The sequence below is a fragment of the Lindgomyces ingoldianus genome, assembly GCF_010093535.1.
Source record: "Lindgomyces ingoldianus strain ATCC 200398 unplaced genomic scaffold BDR25scaffold_2, whole genome shotgun sequence".
NCBI classification, from domain to species: domain Eukaryota; kingdom Fungi; phylum Ascomycota; class Dothideomycetes; order Pleosporales; family Lindgomycetaceae; genus Lindgomyces; species Lindgomyces ingoldianus.
Window position 1 is genome coordinate 2,190,609 of NW_022985163.1, and position 21,602 is coordinate 2,212,210.

The window sequence follows — 21,602 nt, forward strand, 5'->3', positions numbered from 1 at the left end:
GGGGGTGTTAACAAGGCAGGCTGCTAATAAGGAGCCTCCTCTGCGTAGCTACGCACGCGGTAGGTTTCTAATTATGCGGCCTGTATTGTCTCCTCTGCGTGGCTACGCACGCGGTAGGCAAGTAGTTGCACAGCTTGTGTTAACAGGAGGCTCTAGGGCGCACAAAGGCTTAGCAGTAAGCCCTCTCTGCGTGGCTACGCACGCAGCAGGTTGCTAATCTTGTCTTTGTGCAATTAGTTAATCTAGGGGCGCGCATAAGGCTTGCTTACCCCTCTCTGTGTAGCTACGCACACAGTAGATGTGAGCTTCTTTGTACCTTCTCTATGTAGCTACGCACGCGGTAGGTGTGAGCTTCTTGTACAGTAGCAGTTTTATTAATCCTTGCAAATCTGTCTGTTAAGGACAATATCCTCTATGTAGCTACGCACGCAGTAAATAGTCTGTTAATAGACTAATTAGTGTTAGTTAACCTAGGTTTAATTAAATAAACATACGCCTAAGGGGTGTACTAAAAGGTAAGTAGGTAAAGATTTTTTTATTATTAACTACTGCCCTTTTTTTTTATACAAAGAAAGAGGGCTCTTAAGTACACATAGCCCCTAACGCACAGGCTAGATAGCCAACGTTTTAGGCAACCTAATTTAGCCGTACGCGTGTACAGACACAGCTGTACTTACGTACGGACACTTAGCTTTTATGTTAGCTACTAGGTAAAACTAGCCTTAAATAACTTTTAGATCTTTATAAAGTGCTTTTTTATAATTATACTTATAATTAAACTTTATTATAAACTTAAAGTAGTGCTTAACTTATATACTAGGCTAGTTTAAGCTAATTTAGCCTAGATTATACTTTATAGGCAAGAAATTAGCTATATTAGCGATAGCTATAAGCTTAAAAAAAATTTATGTGTAATAAGCTTAAGTATATACTTAATAACTACTTTTTTTTTAAGCTTAGTTAGATTTTTTAATTTAGGCTAGCATTCTACTTATAAAGGCTGTCTAGCGCGTTAATTACTTAGTATTATGTAAAAGACATTATAAATAGCTGTAGTGTGTTATAAAAAAAGTTTTAAGTTTTATTTAAAAGCTTAAAAAGTAAGCTATATCTAACATTCTTTAGAAGATTTAATTTAGTGTTGTTGTTAAGGCATTATGTAAATAAGTAGAGTTTAGTAGAGGCTTAGCAAAAGTAGCTAGCTAACCTGTGTAGCTGGCCAACCTGTTAGGTACGTTAAAGTCTTTTAGAAGATAATAAATAACTAACATGCTAGGTGTAACGATTCTCATGAATCGTTCCATCTCGGGTCGCCCGGAACCTATCCGAAGGGTCTCCGTATCGGCTCCGACCCTGGCTCGACCCTGACTCGACTCTGCCCGGCCCCCTGCTGTTACCCCTATTCCCTCATGTATTTAGTCGCACCTCGCCCCGTAGCTAGCTCGGTAGTTTTCTGATATCCTACGTACAAGGCCTATAGGTGTCATTGGTATTCCCAGGTCTCTGAGTCCCCACGCACTCCCATATGCCTCTGAGTGGATTCATACCGCATTCGGACCCATTGTCTTGCCTGCGCCGTTACACTAGGCAACCTTTATAAACTAATTCTATAGCTAACTTTTAAAGGCTAAATAATAACAAGAAGCAAGTAATTATTAAGCACATACTTAAGCTAGATGCACAAGGATTTTCCTCTTAGCTTGTAGCTGTGGCTAATATAGATAATTCTTTACATTCTAAGCATTATATAGGCTATGTTAGCATAAACTAGCCTAGTACATTTGCAAAATGTTATTTTAAGCTTAAAGTAAAATTTAGCATACAACTTCTTTAGGAATAGAGGAAGTACTGTATACATTCCACTTTGTTCTTTTAAACTTGACAGCGGTAACAGTAGAGGTGGTCAAGATAGAACTCTTAAATTCACATTTGGAGCATGGAAAGAACAACTACAGTTACCCCTGAACTGGAAATTAGACGATATCTTGGTATTAAGGCAAGCTATGAGAACCCCAGATCAGTGTGGTGCACAGTACGTAGTACGGCCTGTAACGACGGCGTACGGACGGCTTACATAATCGTACGTAGGAATGCTTGTACAGTGCCGTACGGAACTTGATAACTGGAAATAGGTATATTGATAAATATAACTGTGGGTAGGAGCGTGAACCTTTAATTGCATGACTGAGTGCCGAATGTTGATCGAGTTATGTAGGTGTAGAATGCTGACGCACCGTAGCGGTAAGTTGAACAACCAACGAAAAAGGATGAGAAATGAAAGAGATAGACAAATATTCCTTTTAATAAAGAGTTGAGTTAGGGTTAGGTTAAGGGACGGGTTTTAGGCTTTTCATCTCCCTGAAAATTCATCTTAATTTAGAAATTCGACTATGAGATCTAACGGAAACTAACCGAGCGGCAAAACAGAGACAGTAGGCATTTGTTATTCTTGGCGATCATTTTCATGCCAGTCAGTATACCGTAGATTACTGGCCCAAAGTCGGTCTACGGAGAGGCCGAACTCGCTGTCAGCGAACACAGCGACGGCGACTCGGATAAGGTCTTTGTTATCCACTGGCGCGTTAGCGTAGACGCTCTTGAAAAAAAATCCAACACTGTCGGGCAAGTATAAGCGGCCTTGTTCGATGGATTCTCTATAGCAATCGCCCTTGACCCTCTTGATCTCGTCCATGTGATGGTTCAGGTACGCATGGACTTTGGTGACAAATTGTTTCAAGGTAATAGGCTGATCATCCTCGTGGATTATAAGCAAAGGTGGGGGCTGAGATCGAAATGGATCCGGACGTTTATCGAAGTCACGTTTAGTGACGCAGTCCGAAATAGTTACTTCCACACGACTCAAGGGCGGTATGGCAAAGCTCTCATCCGCAGAGGCATGGCTAAAGAAAGGGGAAGGTATCGCTTGATCGGGAACAACAATTGTAATTTCGTTTAGGTCGGCCAAGAGGTTCCAACGCAGGAGGTAGAGGAGGTCCATACGGATGCGATTATGCATGACTATATGAATTGCCATGGTGTTCCCAGGGAAGAATCTTCAATGTTGGTGGCGAGAGAAAGTGAATACGGATGGTATGCGGCGAAGCGTTTTATATAGCCTGGCTTGGCAATCTTGGCAATTATTCTTGTTTCCACAAACGTTGGCGGTCTTGATCGTCTCCGTGGTGAGACACTTGTACATTTGTTAGCCGAGCCCCTCCTGACCTAGCACTTCAGAGCCTTAAGAGATGCTCACGAATCTAATCTTTTCGTAGTTGGGCATAGCTAAAGCATGAAGCGAACAAGGCAGCAAGCTGAACTCACCGGAACCCAACGAGCAGCAGTCCACCCATAGCGCCGCTCGTCTACTGAGATCTAGATCTCTTAATATCTGCCCCTTGTTTCAAACCTCGGCCTGCTACACTAAAAGGACGGTTATCTTGTTGGCTTTACCTCAAGCAAGATGCCGTAGGACATGGTGCTGGCTGACTGAGAACTACCTGTTATCTATACAAATCAGACAGTCTATATAGATCAAGCTAGAATTTTCCCAGTCGGTCAGCTCACCGCTTCGAAAACTCGATTAATTTGATTAATTGCAAGACGTCAAAGCAGCAGATATCACGTGATAACCCATTCACCTTGACCTTCACTGCCAAGACTGCGCCGGCCGGGCTGCTGCCTATACATATATAAGGCTCTCCCCCCCTCCACCCAGCTCTTGTCAATCAGCTTATTTTAGAAACTCAATCGATTTGATCGATTGTACGACGTCGAAAACTGCGGGTGCCTGCCATCCAGGTCCACCACGGGTCACTGCCCAGTGAAGGAGTGATGTTGTTTGCAGTAGTCACACGATAGTCGAATGCGTCGTCACCATGGTCGGATGCGTCATGGTGACGACGCATTCGACTATCGTGTGACTACTGCAAACAGATGTCCTTGAAGCTAGCAGTGGCTACTACGCACTACATCCCGGGGGAGCCTAGTGGGGATGTAGGGACGCAACCCCCGACATGCCTCCAGTTCCCATTTTGCGTTGCCTATAAGAATCTTCTCATAGCAGCCCGACCGTGTCTTGCAGAGTGGGCCATGAGTTTGACTAACAGTACCGCAAACAGTAGCGAAATGCAAAGGCATTTTATAGTTAGCATGATGTAGTCGAGACAAGTTGAGCAGAGTTGGAAGGCTCTGGTAGAGCGAATTATGTTGCGGACATGACTATCAAGGGGACGGTAAACGTAGGTTGGAGATATGGGTGAGGCCAATCGAGGGTTCTTAGCTATGCCTCGTAGTGTTTTGTAGATGCTCTCTGGTAGTAGGTCCCACCGCAGGAGCTAAATCCGAGCACTGGCATGAGATGTACCGAGCGAAATGTGGGGTGCAAGGGGAGTTTGGGGGATCCATCAAAGAAACCCGCGGATTTATGCACCTACTAGGTGATCGCCAGGCACGAAGAGGCGACCTTCCACGTCAGCATGGTCACTGCGACTCCCGCCGGCACCAATAAAACACAAAATTCAAACGCCGAGCCGACTCTTCAAATGCCGACCGTAACGATATCCTGGATGCGCAAGATGAAGAGGTTTTGGATAGGCGGGAAAACAGAGACAGATCTTCAACGGGCGCGCGCATTTACCTTGATGAACAAATCATCGCGCTTAAATAGCACCGGAAATAGTATTTCAACAATCCGCATCGAAATATATATTGAGATAGATACATTGTTATGTAGCGACTCATGGCATCGTCCAAGGGCTACTCGCTAAGCCAATCGGCCCCGTGCAACAAGCACAACGACACACAATGCATCATACAAAGAAAATTCTGGTAACTTTGATGCTTCTTGCAGCAAGCTTGGAACTGGCTGTGGGTGCTCCCAAGGCTACGGCCCCAGCGACAGTATCTCTCAGAATTCCTTCGGAGCCGCCTGCCGGTCATTTGATTATTGATGCCAACTATCAGTCCTACTCTATCGAGTTCAGCTACATGGCAGATTATGCTGGCAACAAATCGTAGGTCGCACACATCATACCTTCAGCCCTTCCCATCCCCTACCCAACAGACGGCTAAATCTTGACCCGCACTAGCCAACCCAACAAGTTTTCCTATCAGCTCCTCAAAAACCTAGAGGACATATCAGGTGCTCTTCCTATTATTCGTGCAGGCGGAACAACTTCCAACAGAGTCACCTACTATCCAAATCAGACGGAGGGTGTCATCCTGACGTATTATCATGGAACCTGGGAAGATCAGCCAGATGTAGTATCTATTGGGCCAAAATGGCACGAGAGCTTCCAGCAATTTCCAAGCGGAACAAAGTACATTTACAATCTGAACTTCTATGATGGGGAAGAGGGGTTGAAACAGACTGTGCTGGAAGCCTCAGCTTCATGGAAGGCGCTAGGCGAGAGTGTCTATGCATTTGAAATCGGGAATGAGGTCAATGGTAGATCCCACATGATCTTTAGGCGAACGGGGCTAACCATGAAACATAAAGGTTGGGCGGGTACTAGCTGCCGTCCCACGAACTGGACGCTCCAAAGTTATGTTGAGCAGTGGAAGCAGTTTGCCACGGCGATTGAGAAGAATGCATCGTTACAGAGCCACGATTCCAAGGGTGCGCTTTCACAGCACCGAGGGATTTGACTGTATCAAGGGAGGCGTGGAATGTGGCAAACGCTGTGAGGGAGGGTATGGCGACAGGCGGGCACTTGCGGTCAGTCGCAGATCACGATGTGAGTACTACCATGATAACGCCACAATTACAGAAACTAATGACGAGTCTTGATAGTACATGGGAGCGAATACAGCACCTCTACCAACGCTAAAGGATAATCTGCTCAACCACTTCCACATGACTTCGCTATTCCGGTATCATGAAGCGCTGGGCAACCAGTCCAAGGCGTTGGGCGTGGACTACGTCATCGGCGAGACGAACTCGATATCAAAGCAAGGCACCGCCAACGTTTCCGACGTCTTCGGAGCCGCTCTTTGGAGCGTCGATTACATCCTCTACAGTGCCGGAACCAATGTCTCGAGCAGGGCTTCCAACGAGGCGTAGTACTGTACGATTGGGCGATTTTGAGGCCTGTACGGGTGAGATTTTGTGTACGTTCGTACGACAGGGAGGAGGAGAGGTAGGTGTACGTATTGTAACTGTTACGGCTCACGTAATCTGTACAAGTAGTACAATTTAATTAAAGTACACTGTACTCTAGTTAAAACAGCTAAGACTATGGGTCTCTAGAGACGCAAGATTAAGGTCTAATTAATTAGTTCTCCCTAGTAACAAAAGCAGATAGGACTAGATAAGGCCTGTAAGGCTGCAAGAGGCGTGGATAGATAACTCTGCAATAGAAAATAGTCTGTAATAGGCATTTTTAAGACAACAGACAGATAGATAGATTAAAACCCTTAGAAAGATATTTAAGCGTCCACAGGCCTCCTGCTCGCCAGAGCCCTCATACCCCTCTAGAACCCCTATACAAACTCTTAAAAAGGTAATACAATCCGTACTATGTACTGTACCTAGGGCATCATTAAACGTACGGTACGGCTCACAAACTCGGTACGTTCGTACTGAACACGTGACCGTTACGGTTCACTTTGTACAGACCGTAGTACGGCCCGTTGGAAGCCCTGGTCTCGAGAATGTACTTTCATATGGGCACCCCGTATCGCTACAGTGCCTGGCAACCTATCACTGTGAACAACACTGCTCCCTACGCAAAGCCACTGTATTACGGAAACATTTTCATATCAAAGGTTCTTGCAGGGGGCAACAAGCAAGTAATCAATCTGCTCAACTCCACGAGCCTTACGGCGTACAGAATATACGCCTCTTCCTCCTCCAAGTATACCCTTGAATCTGTCGCTATCATAAACTCGCAAGAATTCAATCGTACAACATTGGCTGATAAAAGAGAATACACGGCCTTCAAGTTGCTAAAGTTGGACAGGAACTATGATTGGGATACGGCAAAGGTGCGGCGGCTGACTGCGCCCGGTGTGGATTCGAAAGAGGAGATTACGTTTGCAGGACAATATGTCGATATGGCTGGGAGGATTGTAGAGACTGAGAGAGTCGAAAGGGTCAGTGGTAGTGAAGTGTTGGTTGGTGCTGGGGAGGGGGTGCTTGTCACGCTCTGAGCTTGGTGGATTTAGGCAGGGAGAACCCTATTTGTCTTCTACAAATGTTGCAACACGTCATAGAATGTAATGAGAAGCATGAAGATTATGGAAGTATCTCTATGCCTCCAAGTCATCTGGAAGCTCTCTTCTACGCCGACGCATGTGGACCCTCAGAATCCCAGGGATACTTGACTTCTGGTTCAATCAATCCGTTAAGGTGATTGGAACGGAGCAGGGTCAACTTTTGAGCCAGTCTCAAGCTTCGTTTGGTCATTCGATCGCACCCTTTAGGTACTCTCATGCCTCCAGTTAGCCTAGCCTAAATCTCGGTCTACCAAGTGAGTATTCTACTAATATTACTACCTTTAGTCTACACTCCCTTAATCGCACACTTGTATTTTAAGATTCGCTACCCCAAAGGGTCACTCTCGGGCTAACTCGGCGGAAGCCGAAAAGCAAATATACTATCTTCCTCGACGATACGCTCTTCAGCACCGTATTTTCTAGACTTGCCAACAAGCAAGTCAAGTTCACTGTCAGAGAGAAGCGCTATTCCTATTTATGACGCAGTAAGCCTATACAGGAAGGCCACCAACCCAAATAGGTAATCAATTAAGTCAAGTTTTGGACCCCGAAAACGCCAAAAACTTGCTTGTTGACAAGTCTGGTATTTTCGCCAGATGATCGTGCAAATGTAGCGCCCTTTTCGGATAAACTCGACGAATGAGGTGCCCGGTGCCTCCGCGAATCTACAGCATCTTTCGTAGATGAAGTCTGCGGCTTCGATCAATGGGCCCCCTCACTCTTTGCCTGAAATACTGATCCAACAACGGCACCATTTTCCCTTCCTGGATTGCATCCAAACAGTCTTTTGCACGAAAAATGCGTGTATGGTAGGAGATGTGACGTCGAGCTAAGATGAGAGTGAGGCTGAGCAAGCGGCCTCTCGCGCATTGATTTTCTCTTGCAAAGCAGGCTCTATACCATCAACAGTCAGCAGCTTGATAGTTGTTCAGAGGTCGAGTGTTTAGTAGTCACAGTTACTTACCTAGCAGTTTTGTCATCACCAGTTCCACTCGTCCTAAGATATAATAGCACTCGTTCATTCCACTACTGAATATATCAGACGTGAGGATCAAATTTGTGCCATTGCATGACGCCTGTGGAACTTCAATTATAATACATAGAGCTGTTAAAATACTGCATTCTTTTCACACACACTACGTTTAAACAGCCCCAATAAGATGTAAGAAGCAGGCAACGAGATTCGTATATATGAACAGTCTACATCACTGTAGGCCTGTATTGAACTTTATTAAGGAGTCGTAGATCTATCCAAGCAGTCTGACCTATACTTAGGGTTTTTGCGACTTCATGTAGTCCATCCTGGATACATGTAGGAGAATTCACAAGGGCATCCCGCACTACTTTGCCCTGGTAGAGAATTTCGTCAACACCGCGAGATGTCCATATCGGTAGTCAATGTCCAGCTTGTCTCGTTAGGAGCCCTCTGTTGCAGCATCTTTGAAATTGAATCCTCCACCGCCCGTGCCTGAAACTCAATGTCTAGCTCACCGCCCGTACAGGGTCCCACGATGCCTTGATCGCCATCTACGGGCGTGAGGCGCCTTGCAAATTGTCCAGTGAGCGGGCCCTTGACATCGAGCATCCCGATGCTCTGGTGACTTTCAGTATCTGGGCAGAGATTGCGGAAGGGAGACGGCACTTACCTGCAGCTCTGCCTTCTCAGCAAATGAATACGTGCTTCGCAAGAACATAGTTGCATTGCCTGGCAAGTTCGTGTTTCCCTGGGCGTTGGTTCCTCGCGCATTCACCATGATCTTCCAACCATTGTCGACGATGATGCGGCTGACAATGTTGCACATTCTCAACGAAGAGCCAAACGAGCCTAGCGCCGGTAGAAAGTTTGCAAGTGTAAAGGTGAGCGGAGCAATATTTTTTGTGGCATCTACGGGCCCGATGACCGCGCGGAGACCTCCCTCGGGACAGGCGCTCCCCCAGTAGGTGATATTGGCAACTCTTGGTTGCGGCGCTAGGTCGCCTTGACCCAGTGCGCTAGCAGTAGAGCTCAAAGATAGCAGGGCGATGGGGAATCGCATCGTGTGACGAGTTGGACGTAGCTACGTAGAGAATTGAAGATAAAAGTTGCAAGGCAAACTGGCATTCAGGTCCATCGGATGCCCCACTTGCCAGCTGCTGCTCCTTTCATTGCCGTATATTGTGTCTAGGGATAAAGACCGGGGTGTTGATTCGCGACTTCATTTGCACTCTGTGAGCCCGGCAGAATACCTACGCTGGTACTATCAAAAACCTACGTCGCAGCAACTTTACGAGTGGCCCAGAGAAATTGTCATCCTTTCTGAATGCTGAGCCAAGCCCACCATGCTCCAACCTTCCCGTCCAGGAAGACAACTTCACGAAAAGACAGCGATAGTAAACATTCTTAAGACAATTGATCCAACCACAAACTAAAGAGAAATGGATACGGCAATTGTGCTTGTCCGCTAGGGAAAGGTATCTTTGGTGCGATAATAAAACAATAGAGAAACAGCATATGTAGGTAAATCGCGATGAGCTACAGTACTAGAAATACGAACGATATCATGAGGGCATAGTCCGCTATTTAAATACTGCTCTGCTTCGAAATCTGAACCGTAAAATAGCCAGAACGACCGTGTTACAGCGATGGACTTGGACAATGTAATCGTCTCTCCTTCGCCTGAACTGTAATAGAGACCCCGAGCCCAGAATTATAAGTTCAATTCTCCCCCTATCTAAGGATCGCAACCTCCAGAATTCGACGTCGAGTCAATAACGAAATGGCCCAAGCCCGCTGTCAATATTCCCATGATCCTGATAAACCAAGGCCCCAGCCCCACAAGCATTCTGATATATCCCTCGCGTCGAGCCCGAAAGCGTGGAATTAACCCGCACCATAACAAGTTTCGTCGCACCAGCTTTAACTTCAACAGGACTAATTCTATGCGTCGTGTTTTCGGCAGCTTCCACACAGTCTACTTGGGCATCTTCATCCCAGCGAAGGTGCCACTTTCCTACGCAAGATAATCTGGGCGTTGCCCACTAATCAAACCCTTGTCGAATCCACCAACTCACTGCACTGTCGTCCCACCCATATAAGGGTATAGATCCAGCAAGCTCATGGTATTCTCGTCTCGTGGTTGGCCGTCTTAAAGCCCTAGCGGTTATACATATCCTATCTAAATGTTACAGCGTTGCCAATGACGGTGCCGTCCGTAGCTTTCACAGGACACCATCTCAGTTGGCGAGAAGAAATTCCCATCGCACCTTTTGCGGGTAGAACGTACAAGACATTAGTCCCCGGGAAATTCACCGTTTCTGCGACTATATTGATCGCATCCTGTACCCATTGAAGATGATCCTTATTAATGAGACTGCGCCTAAAATTATAAGACAAAGTGGTATTTAGCATACAATAGGAGTGTTCTAGATGCAAAATGATTTGAAAATTAAACTTGATTTAAGAAATTATCGTATGAAGAGTTGCTGCGTCGGTTATAACGTTGTAAAGATCTTGCGTTGTGCACGTTTCGCTAAATAGTCGGAAAAGTCAACGAAAACAACTGCAGCACGCAGCGTACCCGTGGAAGGCGCAGATGCGTCATATCTGGCTAGTGCTAGACGACACGTCGACCTATTCTGCGCGATTGTAGGACGCAGTAGGCAGAGCATAGCGAGCAATGGTAAGGAGAGAAATGTGTGGCCCGCATTTGTGCCACAAAACTGAGTGCTTTAGCTAAGATCCGATGCGGGCAGCATGTAAGGATATACGATGCCCTTATGTAGACTCGCCTCTATTCGCTTGCTATCTAGTAGGACTATGTTATCTTGCCAAGGGACTGCTGTCGAATTCATATTAAGCAGTGGTGGGGATGCTATGAATTCTGCAATTGAAGGAAGCTTATAAGAAAGTTCCGCAAGAATATTATTTTCAATTCTTAACCCAGCTAGAACAATGAAAGTATTTGACAACCTATGCCAAATGGTAGCATTAAAATAACATAGAAAGACCTGCATGTCTTATTACCTTGAATGAAGGACAAATTGCCCAAAGACTCAACTCGCTACCAGACATTATCGGCGTTGTTATTTAGGCCACGCGCAAAGTCAGGCATCTTGCATTTGTCGTTATTGTTATTAACATCGATTGTGTCGCCAAATTTCTAGTTCAGAACAAAAATAAAGCTTTGAGCATCCCTTTGGCAGCAGTTAGATGATGATTGCATGTCAATAATATAAATAAGCAACGGAATGCGCTAAACTGAAAGAGTGGGTCCCTAGACAGACATTATTAGAGTAACTCTATATCTAGGGACTTTAGGCTCTTTCTATCACCGTTTTTAGAGTTGCTTGCATCTAAATTGCTAAGTCCAGCCCCTACAACCCCACCTCTCGAGCAGTGATTAGCGCCGTTAGGTGCTTGATTTCTTTCCGCAAAAGGCAGACTTTGTCTATCACTGTTCTATGACCGACGTGCCTGCGAACTTCTGCCTGGTTCATCGATTTTTGGAAGGCGTCGAACATTTTTCGAGTAATTGGAAAGGTAGGTATGCACTACATTTAGTTAGAAACGAGGGTTTGCTATGATCAAGGTATGGGATTATTACCATCTACATAAGCAAAAATCTGCGTTTACCAGTAGCTAGCACTCCTTGATCCATGTTACCAGCGAGTTTAGCAACACGCTGGGATGCAAGAGACGCGGCGTTCGATAGTCTCCTCCCCGCTAGTTTCACCCTCGCCCGTGCAGTTGCTTTGGCTTTGGCTACGACGCGATTGTTCTTCGCTGAGTCTTGCCGCACGTTCGGCAGCATTCTTCCTAATCTGAGCCCATCTGTCCTAGCATAGGGTGACGCCGCAAGTCAAGTCTGCAGATTCTTCGGAGACATCATCCCTGGTAGGTGCGCTAGTGGTATGTGGATGCTCTTCTCGTTCATAGCATTCCTCATCAATCGATTCCGGTTTGGGAACTTCCTGTCGGTTGAGAGGTGGTGGAGGACGAACAGTCATTGCTTTGTCGTCAGAGCCATCATTAGAAACGAAAGCTGGCATATTGTTCATCGGGCCTTGGTGAAATTTAGCAAAAGCATGATCGGCCCCGAAATATTTAGTCGTGGTCATAGGAGGCCGCTCGGGCGATGAGCATCTCCAGAGTATTCATATTCATGCGATATTGCAGAAACTGCGGCGCTCTTACTAGTGGCTGTTGAGTGGGTAAGGACTGGCTCGGGTTTTTTGGTTCCCTCGCTGGGTACCGGGGACTTCTCGACGGGCTCAATGGTGGGTGATGGCTTCATCCTTAGCTGGAACATACGCCGTCCAAGACCCGATTCAGGGGCCTGCAGTCCATTCTCTGGTTCGCGGGGAGTCTCTGATCTGGCAACCTTGTCCTTCTTTCCAAACATCATCCGAAAGCCGCTTCCACCAGTGTTCTTCTTGAGTTTCTTAGGAGGAGGTTTCCTCATAGGAATTGGCTCCTGGCTTATGGATTGATTTTCTCTAGCCCGTTTGGCAAACCTTTTCAGCGTGATCGGGCTAGGAAGAACTCTATTGAGGAGAGGGAACAGGCTTTCGATGTGCTGGGTGATTCTTGCAGCGCTTCGTCATTGTCACAATACTCAAAGTTCTTGGTGCGAAGCAGAAGGGCAAATAGCATGGGCAGAACCAAATCAACAACTATTACAATCCGGGTCATGAAGATTTGCATGAGAACTGGCGGGCACTTGGTTTGAGATACAAGCGCTTGGGGCGAAGGGGCAAGGTCAATATCCCACTTTTACTAGCCACGGAGTCTTGGGAAAGAGAATAAAAGGCAAAGAAGAGATGGCTCGCAGCATCGGTATCCCTACAAATGTTAGTCTTATTCCTCAAGTCATAGGTAAGATTCTAACTTCTCCCAGCACCTAATCGCCCTCCTCTGTGCGACTCAACCTCTAGAGTAGCTAGGACTAAGAGCATAAGGAATACATACCAGCGAGAAGAGCCAAGCTTTGAATTGATTGGACAACCCTCCAGGTTACACTTTCTGATCATTTCCCATTACAAGGCGATATACTTTGTAGCTGCCTTCACTAATATTCCCAATAGATAGGTTAGGTCTCGCGTGCATTACTTACTGAAGACTAGGAACGTAACAACGATGGGATCGAGTATGTCCTGTTGGTACATTGTCTCCTAGCCTGAATAGCCACAGCCAAAGTTACGACCCCAGAATCACTTGAACGAATCCTTGAAGTAGTTCTAGTTTACTAGATCGGTGGCCCGAACCAAGCGCATTTATTTACTTGTTTGACATGGGTTCAGGCCGCGCTGAAGAGCCGGGGAGGGAGGCCAGGTGCAGTTGTTAGGTTGGGGAAGAGGGAGATGGTTCAGAATAAAGCATCGGAACATGTAGAGAGGAGGGTGGAGGTCGGCAGAGGGGAGGGGATTGGAAGATAAGGCAGTGGTGCGCACATCACGTGCCGGGTTTCTTCGGCAAGGTCCGCCGCCCTCTTCGGTTGGTAAATCCAACATTGCATGGTGTCCAACTCCCTAGCACTTTCAACGCCCTCAACGCCCTCAACACGGGACACAAATGGCCGCCGACGTTCGCTGAGGACGATGCAGCCTCGAATAGCAACGCTGCTAGGCGAGTCTGCTCCCTCTGAACGCCTTCCAGTCGATCTCGTCCCACTGCTTCCAGCACCCGCCGCACCCCACCGTCCGCTTCCAGTCGAACCCACCCCAGTCGAAGCTTTCCCCATCGGCGACAATGGCCACACGAACAAAGCTCCCCACCAGAATGAATATAGTACAGTACGACAACACGCGCCTTCCCTCCATACCAGACAGAAATCGAGCGTGCCTATTGCCGAAGTCCTGAACAAAGAAGCAACGTCACAACCCACTGTCTTCCATCCACTGTCAGCTTCGTCTGCCCCTCCCACCGCTCTAACAGCTCCAACAGCTCCAGCGGCTCCATTCAGTGGCCGGCTGAGTGACATCTTGCTCGACCCATCGCAACAGTATGCCAAGAAGCGAAGGAAGGTCGACGAGCACACGTCTGTGCCAAGTCTATCATCAAACGAGAACACCCTTCTCACGCTACCAAAGCCGCATCAAGCAAAGAAGACTACCAAGCGACCTAGAATCCCGCCTCTCCTGCAGGGCCTTCACCAGCCCCCCCCGCTACCTCCGGAAGGCCGGCTCTTCCCTCCAATTACTGGTGAAGGAGGTGGGTTCGGAAGGGACATTCCTGAGAGGGTGGCACTGCCCAGCCCCGCGGGGTTAGAAAAAGGAAAAGAGAAGGAGGATAAGGAAAACCGAGACCAAGGGGGCAACGACCATGCTGCAGAGAAAGAAAATAGTCCAACGAAAGAGATCAAGAAGACAAAGGAGACAAAGGAGACCAGGAAGCGGAACAAATGGTCGGAACAAGAGACTGAGCATCTGCTTCATGGCGTGAGCAGGTTCGGCATTGGCAACTGGAAGAAGATTCTGCAGTGCCCAGACTTCAACTTCAACGACCGCACCGCTGTGGATCTCAAGGACCGCTTTCGAACTTGCTGTCCTGGGGAAGGACTGAAAATGCGGAAACCCAAATCACGAGCCAAAAATCCACCGCCACAGAAAGCGCAGGACGAAGAGCCTTGTTTAAGTGCCCCCAACGATAATGCGGAACAAGCCCTTCCGAACTTCTCTGTCCATACTTCCGTGAGGACTGAAAGGGCAAGGAAAGTTCGTGCAGATACGCACCGGAAAGGTGCCGCTGAACTTGCAGAGATGGGGATCCAGCGTCCCTTCTTTAAGAACACCCGACGTGAACGACGAGAGTTCACGGAGCAGGACGATGAGAATCTTATAAGAGGCTTCGAGAAGTACGGTGCCAAGTGGCATTCAATGAGAGACGACCCGGAGCTGGGATTTGGCGTTCGGCATGCTACAGATCTGCGCGATCGATTTCGTATCAGGTATGCAGAAATATATGCCAAGGCCGGCTATAGACTGAAACCGAAGGAGGAACTACTGCTAAAGGAGAAGGAAGGAGCAAGCAGCCAAGACTCTTTGGGTACGAATAGTGAGAGCCAGTCGTCCTATGCCAAACCAATCGAAGAGGAAGTCCCTCCCGAAGCTGCAGCCTTTGTTACGACTACAGCTTCTTCCAGAAGGACACATACCTTCTTCCAGCCCTTCTTGAACAAATTCCCAGCATCGTTTGATGATTTCAACGATATCGTTTCCGATGACGATGGAGAAGGCGGGCATAGCCCGATCACCCTGAACAGGAACATTCTCCAATGGGCTGACGCGAATCCCTCTCAGACCAACACATCCGCTCTGCCCTCAAGCATGCCAGTAGTATCAACATTGATAGGCGACGCCGGCTTCAACTATTTCCCCACCATGGATGGACTCATCACCCTGGGTACCATCGCATCTATCCCTACCAATCAGACTTCAACCATGCCTCCATATCTACCAACCTCGAATCCGAATCCTATCTCGCTTCCGATTAATCCTAGTGCCAATGGAAACTTCTTCCTCAATCCGACAACATCCAACCTAACGAACGTGTCTGCTCCTCCCACCCATAGTTCATCAAAACGAGAAATGAAATCTTTCCTCCGAACACCCAATCTTCCCACCATTGTCTTTCCTCACGTCCCCGTTGCCAGTGCACGGAATACTGTGCACAATCTTCCTCCTCCTGCGGACCTTTTGTCTGGCTTAGACACAGATGTGCGGCCAGAATCACATTCTACCGGATATTTTCTTGATGAACCTATGAACTGGACTTTCACAGCTCCGAGCGCGCCCGGGAATGGGTCGACGCTGGCTCCGATGATGAATGGGGTTGGGCGAGGGCTTTTAGCTTTTGATCGGGGACTATTGGAGGAACCGTTTGGAGAGCGTAGTGTGTTGAATAGTAGTATTTGAAAGGTTTATATCAGGGAATTACATGGAGTGGAATGGCAGATCTAGAGGAAACCGGTAGGTAGTTCAGATACCCAGCAGCTATTGCACTTTCATACATTGGCTTCTATCAACATGCGCCAAAATTTCAGCTCATGAATTCTCCAGCCTATCATTAGCCGCCTCCTATCTTGTTAATCGCGCCATTAGAGGTACCCCGGAAAACTTTCTGCTGTTTCATATTCCCTTTGTACCCTGATTTGGTCCAATACCTGGTAACTTTCATGCATCTGCCTTATAGTACGGTCGGTGCCGAGCTGGGCCATGTGGTGACTCGCCTTATGTACCATCTGCCCACTTTGCACCGCTAACTCTAGCTAGTGTTAGTGCATATATCACACTCAAAAGGACCATACTAACTTGGCCTACATTTCAATGGTGGGCTGATATTTGATCGGAGATATCTATTGCTAAGCTAATTGTGATGGTGCTTGGTGCAGTTTGCACAGATACACTTAGAGATAAATCCTTCTGAGAAGCTGTGGCTGTACTCATTAAAGGCATAAGGGTGTTTTCCAGACAACTCTTATCGGAAGTTAGGGGCTCTGTCCTTACAATGATCTGGAGGCTATAACAGGGCTTCCAACGGGCCGTACTACGGTCCGTACATAGTGAACCGTAACGGTCACGTGTTCAGTACGAACGTACCGAGTTCGTGAGCCGTACCGTACGTTTAATGATGCCCTAGGTACGGTACGTAGTACGGATCGTATTACCCTTTTAGGAAGTTTGTATACACGGTTATGTTACACCTATCCAACCCCTAAGTACCCTAGGCTTGGCACGGGGTATATAGGCTCCTCGGCCTCTGTACCTCTGCCTCTAACCCTAAGGTTTACTCTTGTTACCCCCTATCCTGCATTCCCTCTCTATGACCTGTGTTTCCTAATTAATACCCCTTACACCACACCTCTTGCTGCCTTACAGGCCTTATCTAGTCCTATCTGCTCTTGTTACTAGGGAGAACTAGTTATTTTATAGTTAATTAGACCTTAATCTTGCGTCTCTAGAGACCTATAGTCTTAGCTGTTTTAACTAGAGTACAGCGTACTTTAATTAAATTGTACTACTTGTACAGATCACGTGAGCTGTAACAGTTACAATACGTACACCTACCTCTCCTCCTCCCTGTCGTACAAACGTACACAAAATCTCACCCGTACAGGCCTCAAAATCGCCCAATCGTACAGTACTACGCCTCGCTGGAAGCCCTGGGCTATAAGCTGACCCTAGAATATTTAAAGAGCTAGACTAAGAAAGCGGCTCAGATTGACGAATCTGGATTCTATCGTAACATTCATGGGGTCTACCCAGATTAGTGAGCATAAATTTTGTGAAGGCAGACAATATGAATGCTTTGAAGATTGCGATTCTGGCTTAAGTGATGTGATTCAGGTGAAGCTCTCTCAGACTCCTCGAAGTAATCGCAAGCGGCAAAAGGTCAGCCATACACCCAGACGTATGAACAAGCAAGTTTGTGGCGCTTTCAAGGTCCAACTTGACTTAACTGATAACCTGCTTTGGTTAATGACCTCCTTTATAGGTTTAACGCACCTAATTAGGAATAACGCTTCTCTCTGACAGTAAATTTGACTTGCTTGTTGACATGTCTGCATTTACTAAGCATAGCAGATGAATATATAGGTGGATATTTGTACGTGTGGCAGAAGGGTGGGTTACGTGACTAATTCCATCTTATTCTTCCCTGATAGTTCTTCCATATCACCTGTAGCCTCAACATCTTCATCTTCTGCGGCCTTCCCAGATTGAGTAGCACTCAGGAGTGTCACTCCTTAGTTATGGTCCAAAGTCTAAAGCACTCCATTCTTGTTCCATAATCAACACTTTCTACGCCGAATTATTAACACGAATGCCAACGATACATTCATCCGATCTTCCCACTCCACATCCATTGTGCCCAGTGGCGTGTTCGATCTTACTTCCGGCCTTAGGAGGCAGCCAGCCTAGTTGTTAGAAATTGAACCGACCACGTCCCACTTCTTGTTTTTCTGTAAGCTAACAAATGGCTTGCCTGCGATCTTTGTCCTAGTGACCATACATACCACCGCGAATTTGGTACAGTAGGTGCCAGGAAGTGATCATCCTCCGCACCGTGCGCAAGCGAATACGATCTGCCCACGCAGTTTTCTATAACGTACTTCATGGGCGAGTTGCTCACACACCTGAGTCGCTTACTTTTGCCAAGACCCCACTAAACTACCCTTCCTACACTAATGCATTCCCCACAACACTACTTAGACGCGCTAAAAGAATGTTAGATACAGCTTACACTTTAAGCTTTTAAATAAGACATAAAACTTTTAAAGAAATGTGCTATAGCTATATATAAAGTTTTATAAAAAATAATAAATAACTATAGCGCTAGACAACCTTTACAAGCTAATTCTATAGCTAAATTATAAAGGCTAGGTAATAAAAAGAAGCAGGTGATTGTTAAGACTTGTCACGATTGTGCACGAGTAAGGTTATAGAGCTTCACAGAGGTCTAGTTTAATTACTACGTGAGGTATTATAGTAGGTACAAGACGTTGTGTAAGGAACAGAAAGGTTTAGAAGAAAATTAGTAATTAAATACTTAGCTTAAAAGTTTAAGTGCTTTAAGTATAAATTAAGCTTATTTTAAGTTTAGTTAGTGTTAAAGCAGTTTATACTTAAGTTTATGTCTATGTTATGTTATATTTATGTTAGACGTGCACTAATAATACTCTAGTACACGTCTAATATAGTTATGTCTAGGATCTAGGGAGGATACTATAACAGTACCCCCCCTCTTATTAAGAAGGAAGTCCTTTACATTAGTAGTTCTAGCATTAAGTTGTCTTTATTAGAGTATAGGTTTAGTTTAGATAGGTATTAGGTGTAAAATTAAGTTACTATAAAGTTTTTTTATAAGGCTTCTACAGGTTTTTACAACAGTTTATTATATTTAGTCTATTTTATAAAGTATTTATAGATATATTTTTTTTTATTAAACTAGATCTATTTAACATCTTTTATAATATATTTTAGTTTATTATTTATAATAATAAGTTTAAGTAGTAGGTTTAGCTGTCTAGGTAAATAGTTAGATTTAAAAGCTACTTAGCGTAGTAATAATATGTAAAACACAGAGTGTATCTTTATGCTGTTAGGTAGGATTAATTAGTAAGTGTGTAATAAAACTATATAAGCTACTATAAAAGGGCTAAAGTTTTTTTAATTAAGTTTTTTTAATTATTAGTTTATTTAAATATTTCTAGCGTCTAGCTAAACCTTCTTGCTAGCTGCATACGCAGGGGCAGGAGTTTAAAATTAGTTTATGTACTCTTATTAAAAAGCTTAAGCCTATGTAAGCTTTTTATAAACATATTTAGATATATTTTAGATTTTATTAATAAGTTTATTTATGTCTATTACTTATATAGATTAATAAGTTAGTTAAGGGGTATTTATAAGTAGTTTAAATTCTATTTAGGGGTAGTATCTATAGTTTACTAAGAATAGGGATACTTATATTAATTTAGATGTTATGTTATTACCTTTAAACTATGCTATAGCTAACTATTTTACTTAGTTATCTTACTAGTAGTTTATGTATGCTTATAAGACTTATTTTATTATAGTGTTTATATTTTTAGTCTAGCTATTAGTCTCTAGGTAAAAAGCTATAGATAGATAAAGGATAATTTAAAGCTGTTTATAAAGTTTATTCTAAAAGGCTAAGACAAACTATGTACCTCTATCTAATATAATTATGTTAGGCAGGCTATAGTAAACTTATACATATTAGTAGAATAACTAGGCTATATTAGAGGCAGTTATAGAGGAACATAGTATTAAGTGTTAATACTTAGTTAAGTAATTAATAACTACTATAATATTTATATACTTTTTAGATAAAGGTAAGTTTATAATAAAATTAATTAATATATCTTTCTAAGCTTATTTAAAAATTAGAAGTAGTTTAAGTAGGCTATTATACCTTTTTTAAAAGGCCTTTACTTTACAGTAAGTATAGCAACATAATACATATTAGCGTATAGTATAGAACATGCGGGGCTAGTAGTACTCTCTCTGTAGTAGGTTAAGAGTCTTTTCTCTGCCTAAGTGTCCTTTAACAGGCAAGTTATGTATAATTTAGAGTAGTTTAATTCTTAGTTTATTAAAATTAAAAATTATAAGTTAGTTATAGTAATATAACTTACTATTTTAGTTTTTATAGTTAGCTAGTGTTACCTTTTTTAACTAACTAGCGCTATTTTAAAGTAGGTCTAAGGTTTCTTAAATAAATTTATTATTTAAATACTTATTAGTAATAATCTAATTAATTATTTAATTTATTTTATTTAGGTTAAGGTCTAAAAATAGCTTAAGTTAAAGTAGAGTTTAGTGTTAAGCCTTTTACACTTTTTTTTAAGTAAAGATGTTTTAAAATTGCTTTATAAAGGCATCTAGTTTCTCTCTGTTTTAACTAGAATAATAAGTAATTTTAAAATTAAAATAAAATAAGTATTTAAACTAATAAGCTTATTAGTAGCTAAGTTATTTTATAGTTATAAAGTACTATAAGTTTTTATAGTTAGATAAAACCTATATTAGATGCGCTGCACCTTCTAGTTTAGGTTGCTATTGTTTAAAGCAGCGTACTATAGTAAGTAATTTTTTGTTATAGATTTTATAATTACTTTTTATAAGACTTATTCTTTTTAAGAAGTATGTAATAGGCTTAATAGTCCTATCTAGCTTAGTCTAGGAGAGAACTCCTGCTACTATGTAGTCTAAGGCATTAGCTTCTACAAGTATTAGTAGTTTAAAGTTAAAGTAGTAGAGTATTAAAGCTTTAGTAAAGGCTTTTTTTAGCTAGTTAAAAAACTATTAGTAATTTAAGTTAAAGTTAAATTAAACTTTTTTTTTAGTAAGTGTAATTATAAAGCTTACTAGCTATAAAAAGTTATTAATAAATTATTAGTAAAAGTTAGTAAATTTTATAAAAGCTTAAATGTCTTTTATGTTTTTTAGGTATTACTAATTTAGCATAGTCTAAACCTTAATAGGGTTTATTTAGATGCTATTTATAAAGATTACATATTCTAAATATGTAACCTTTAATTAGTAGAACTTACATTTATCTATGTTAAGTTATAGACCTGCTTTTTCTATAGCTTTTAGCACTAGGCGTACATGCTATTTATGCTCTAAAAGGCTATTACTGTAGATTAAAATATTATTAATATACATAGTGCAGAACATGTCTAGGTAAGGTTAGAGTAAGTTATTTATAAAATGTTAAAAAGTACTAGGCGCGTTAGCTAAGCTAAAGAGCATTACTAAGTACTTAAATAGTTTATATTAGGTTTAAAACACTATTAGCTACTTATTACCTTTTACTATTTTTAGCTTATTAAAGGTAGTAATAATATCTAACTTTATAAAATACTTTACTTTACTTAGTTAGCTTA

At 43.7% G+C, this 21,602-nt stretch overlaps 6 protein-coding genes across 6 annotated transcripts; 2 read left to right on the forward strand and 4 right to left on the reverse strand.

Moving 5' to 3' along the window:
- Nucleotides 1-2,315: 2,315 nt before the first annotated feature.
- Nucleotides 2,316-3,065, reverse strand: BDR25DRAFT_44344 (uncharacterized protein). Its single transcript, XM_033698580.1, has 2 exons — nt 2,413-3,065; nt 2,316-2,358 (listed from the first exon to the last, which is right to left on the reverse strand). The coding sequence occupies exon 1, from the start codon at nt 3,032-3,034 to the stop codon at nt 2,444-2,446; it is 591 nt and encodes a 196-aa protein (XP_033554049.1). The 5' UTR covers nt 3,035-3,065; the 3' UTR covers nt 2,316-2,358; nt 2,413-2,443.
- Nucleotides 3,066-3,743: 678 nt separating this feature from the next.
- On the reverse strand, nt 3,744-4,137 carry BDR25DRAFT_309482 (uncharacterized protein; the record flags this gene model as incomplete). Its single annotated transcript, XM_033691092.1, has 2 exons — nt 3,744-3,920; nt 3,967-4,137. 2 exons carry the CDS (start codon nt 4,135-4,137, stop codon nt 3,744-3,746), a joined length of 348 nt encoding a protein of 115 aa, XP_033554050.1.
- A 666-nt stretch (nt 4,138-4,803) lies between these two features.
- On the forward strand, nt 4,804-7,149 carry BDR25DRAFT_321643 (uncharacterized protein; the record flags this gene model as incomplete). The annotated part of the gene is made up of 6 exons (XM_033691980.1): nt 4,804-5,012; nt 5,088-5,446; nt 5,498-5,542; nt 5,602-5,735; nt 5,792-6,031; nt 6,622-7,149. The coding sequence occupies 6 exons, from the start codon at nt 4,804-4,806 to the stop codon at nt 7,147-7,149; spliced, it is 1,515 nt and encodes a 504-aa protein (XP_033554051.1).
- A 38-nt stretch (nt 7,150-7,187) lies between these two features.
- BDR25DRAFT_349146 (uncharacterized protein) lies at nt 7,188-11,715 on the reverse strand (the record flags this gene model as incomplete). The annotated part of the gene is made up of 27 exons (XM_033694508.1): nt 7,188-7,248; nt 7,290-7,416; nt 7,545-7,680; nt 7,724-7,905; nt 7,935-8,109; nt 8,199-8,291; nt 8,353-8,415; nt 8,443-8,555; nt 8,587-8,826; nt 8,858-9,219; nt 9,260-9,309; nt 9,339-9,408; nt 9,446-9,544; nt 9,603-9,656; nt 9,691-9,871; nt 9,941-10,049; nt 10,087-10,233; nt 10,272-10,319; nt 10,382-10,531; nt 10,587-10,617; nt 10,694-10,914; nt 10,963-11,164; nt 11,233-11,255; nt 11,291-11,306; nt 11,367-11,452; nt 11,508-11,519; nt 11,581-11,715. 27 exons carry the CDS (start codon nt 11,713-11,715, stop codon nt 7,188-7,190), a joined length of 3,186 nt encoding a protein of 1,061 aa, XP_033554052.1.
- Nucleotides 11,716-11,823: 108 nt separating this feature from the next.
- BDR25DRAFT_349147 (uncharacterized protein) lies at nt 11,824-13,224 on the reverse strand (the record flags this gene model as incomplete). Its single annotated transcript, XM_033694509.1, has 8 exons — nt 11,824-11,842; nt 11,876-12,015; nt 12,046-12,321; nt 12,375-12,780; nt 12,810-12,933; nt 12,966-13,036; nt 13,083-13,103; nt 13,163-13,224. 8 exons carry the CDS (start codon nt 13,222-13,224, stop codon nt 11,824-11,826), a joined length of 1,119 nt encoding a protein of 372 aa, XP_033554053.1.
- Nucleotides 13,225-13,707: 483 nt separating this feature from the next.
- BDR25DRAFT_371240 (uncharacterized protein) lies at nt 13,708-16,403 on the forward strand (the record flags this gene model as incomplete). The annotated part of the gene is made up of 1 exon (XM_033697181.1): nt 13,708-16,403. One exon carries the CDS (start codon nt 13,708-13,710, stop codon nt 16,105-16,107), a length of 2,400 nt encoding a protein of 799 aa, XP_033554054.1. The 3' UTR covers nt 16,108-16,403.
- Nucleotides 16,404-21,602: the final 5,199 nt, after the last annotated feature.

What these genes read in the sequence shown, in the direction of transcription:
- BDR25DRAFT_44344 (XM_033698580.1), bottom strand. Translation starts at nt 3,034, where the DNA reads ATGGCAATTCATATAGTCATGCATAATCGCATCCGTATGGACCTCCTC.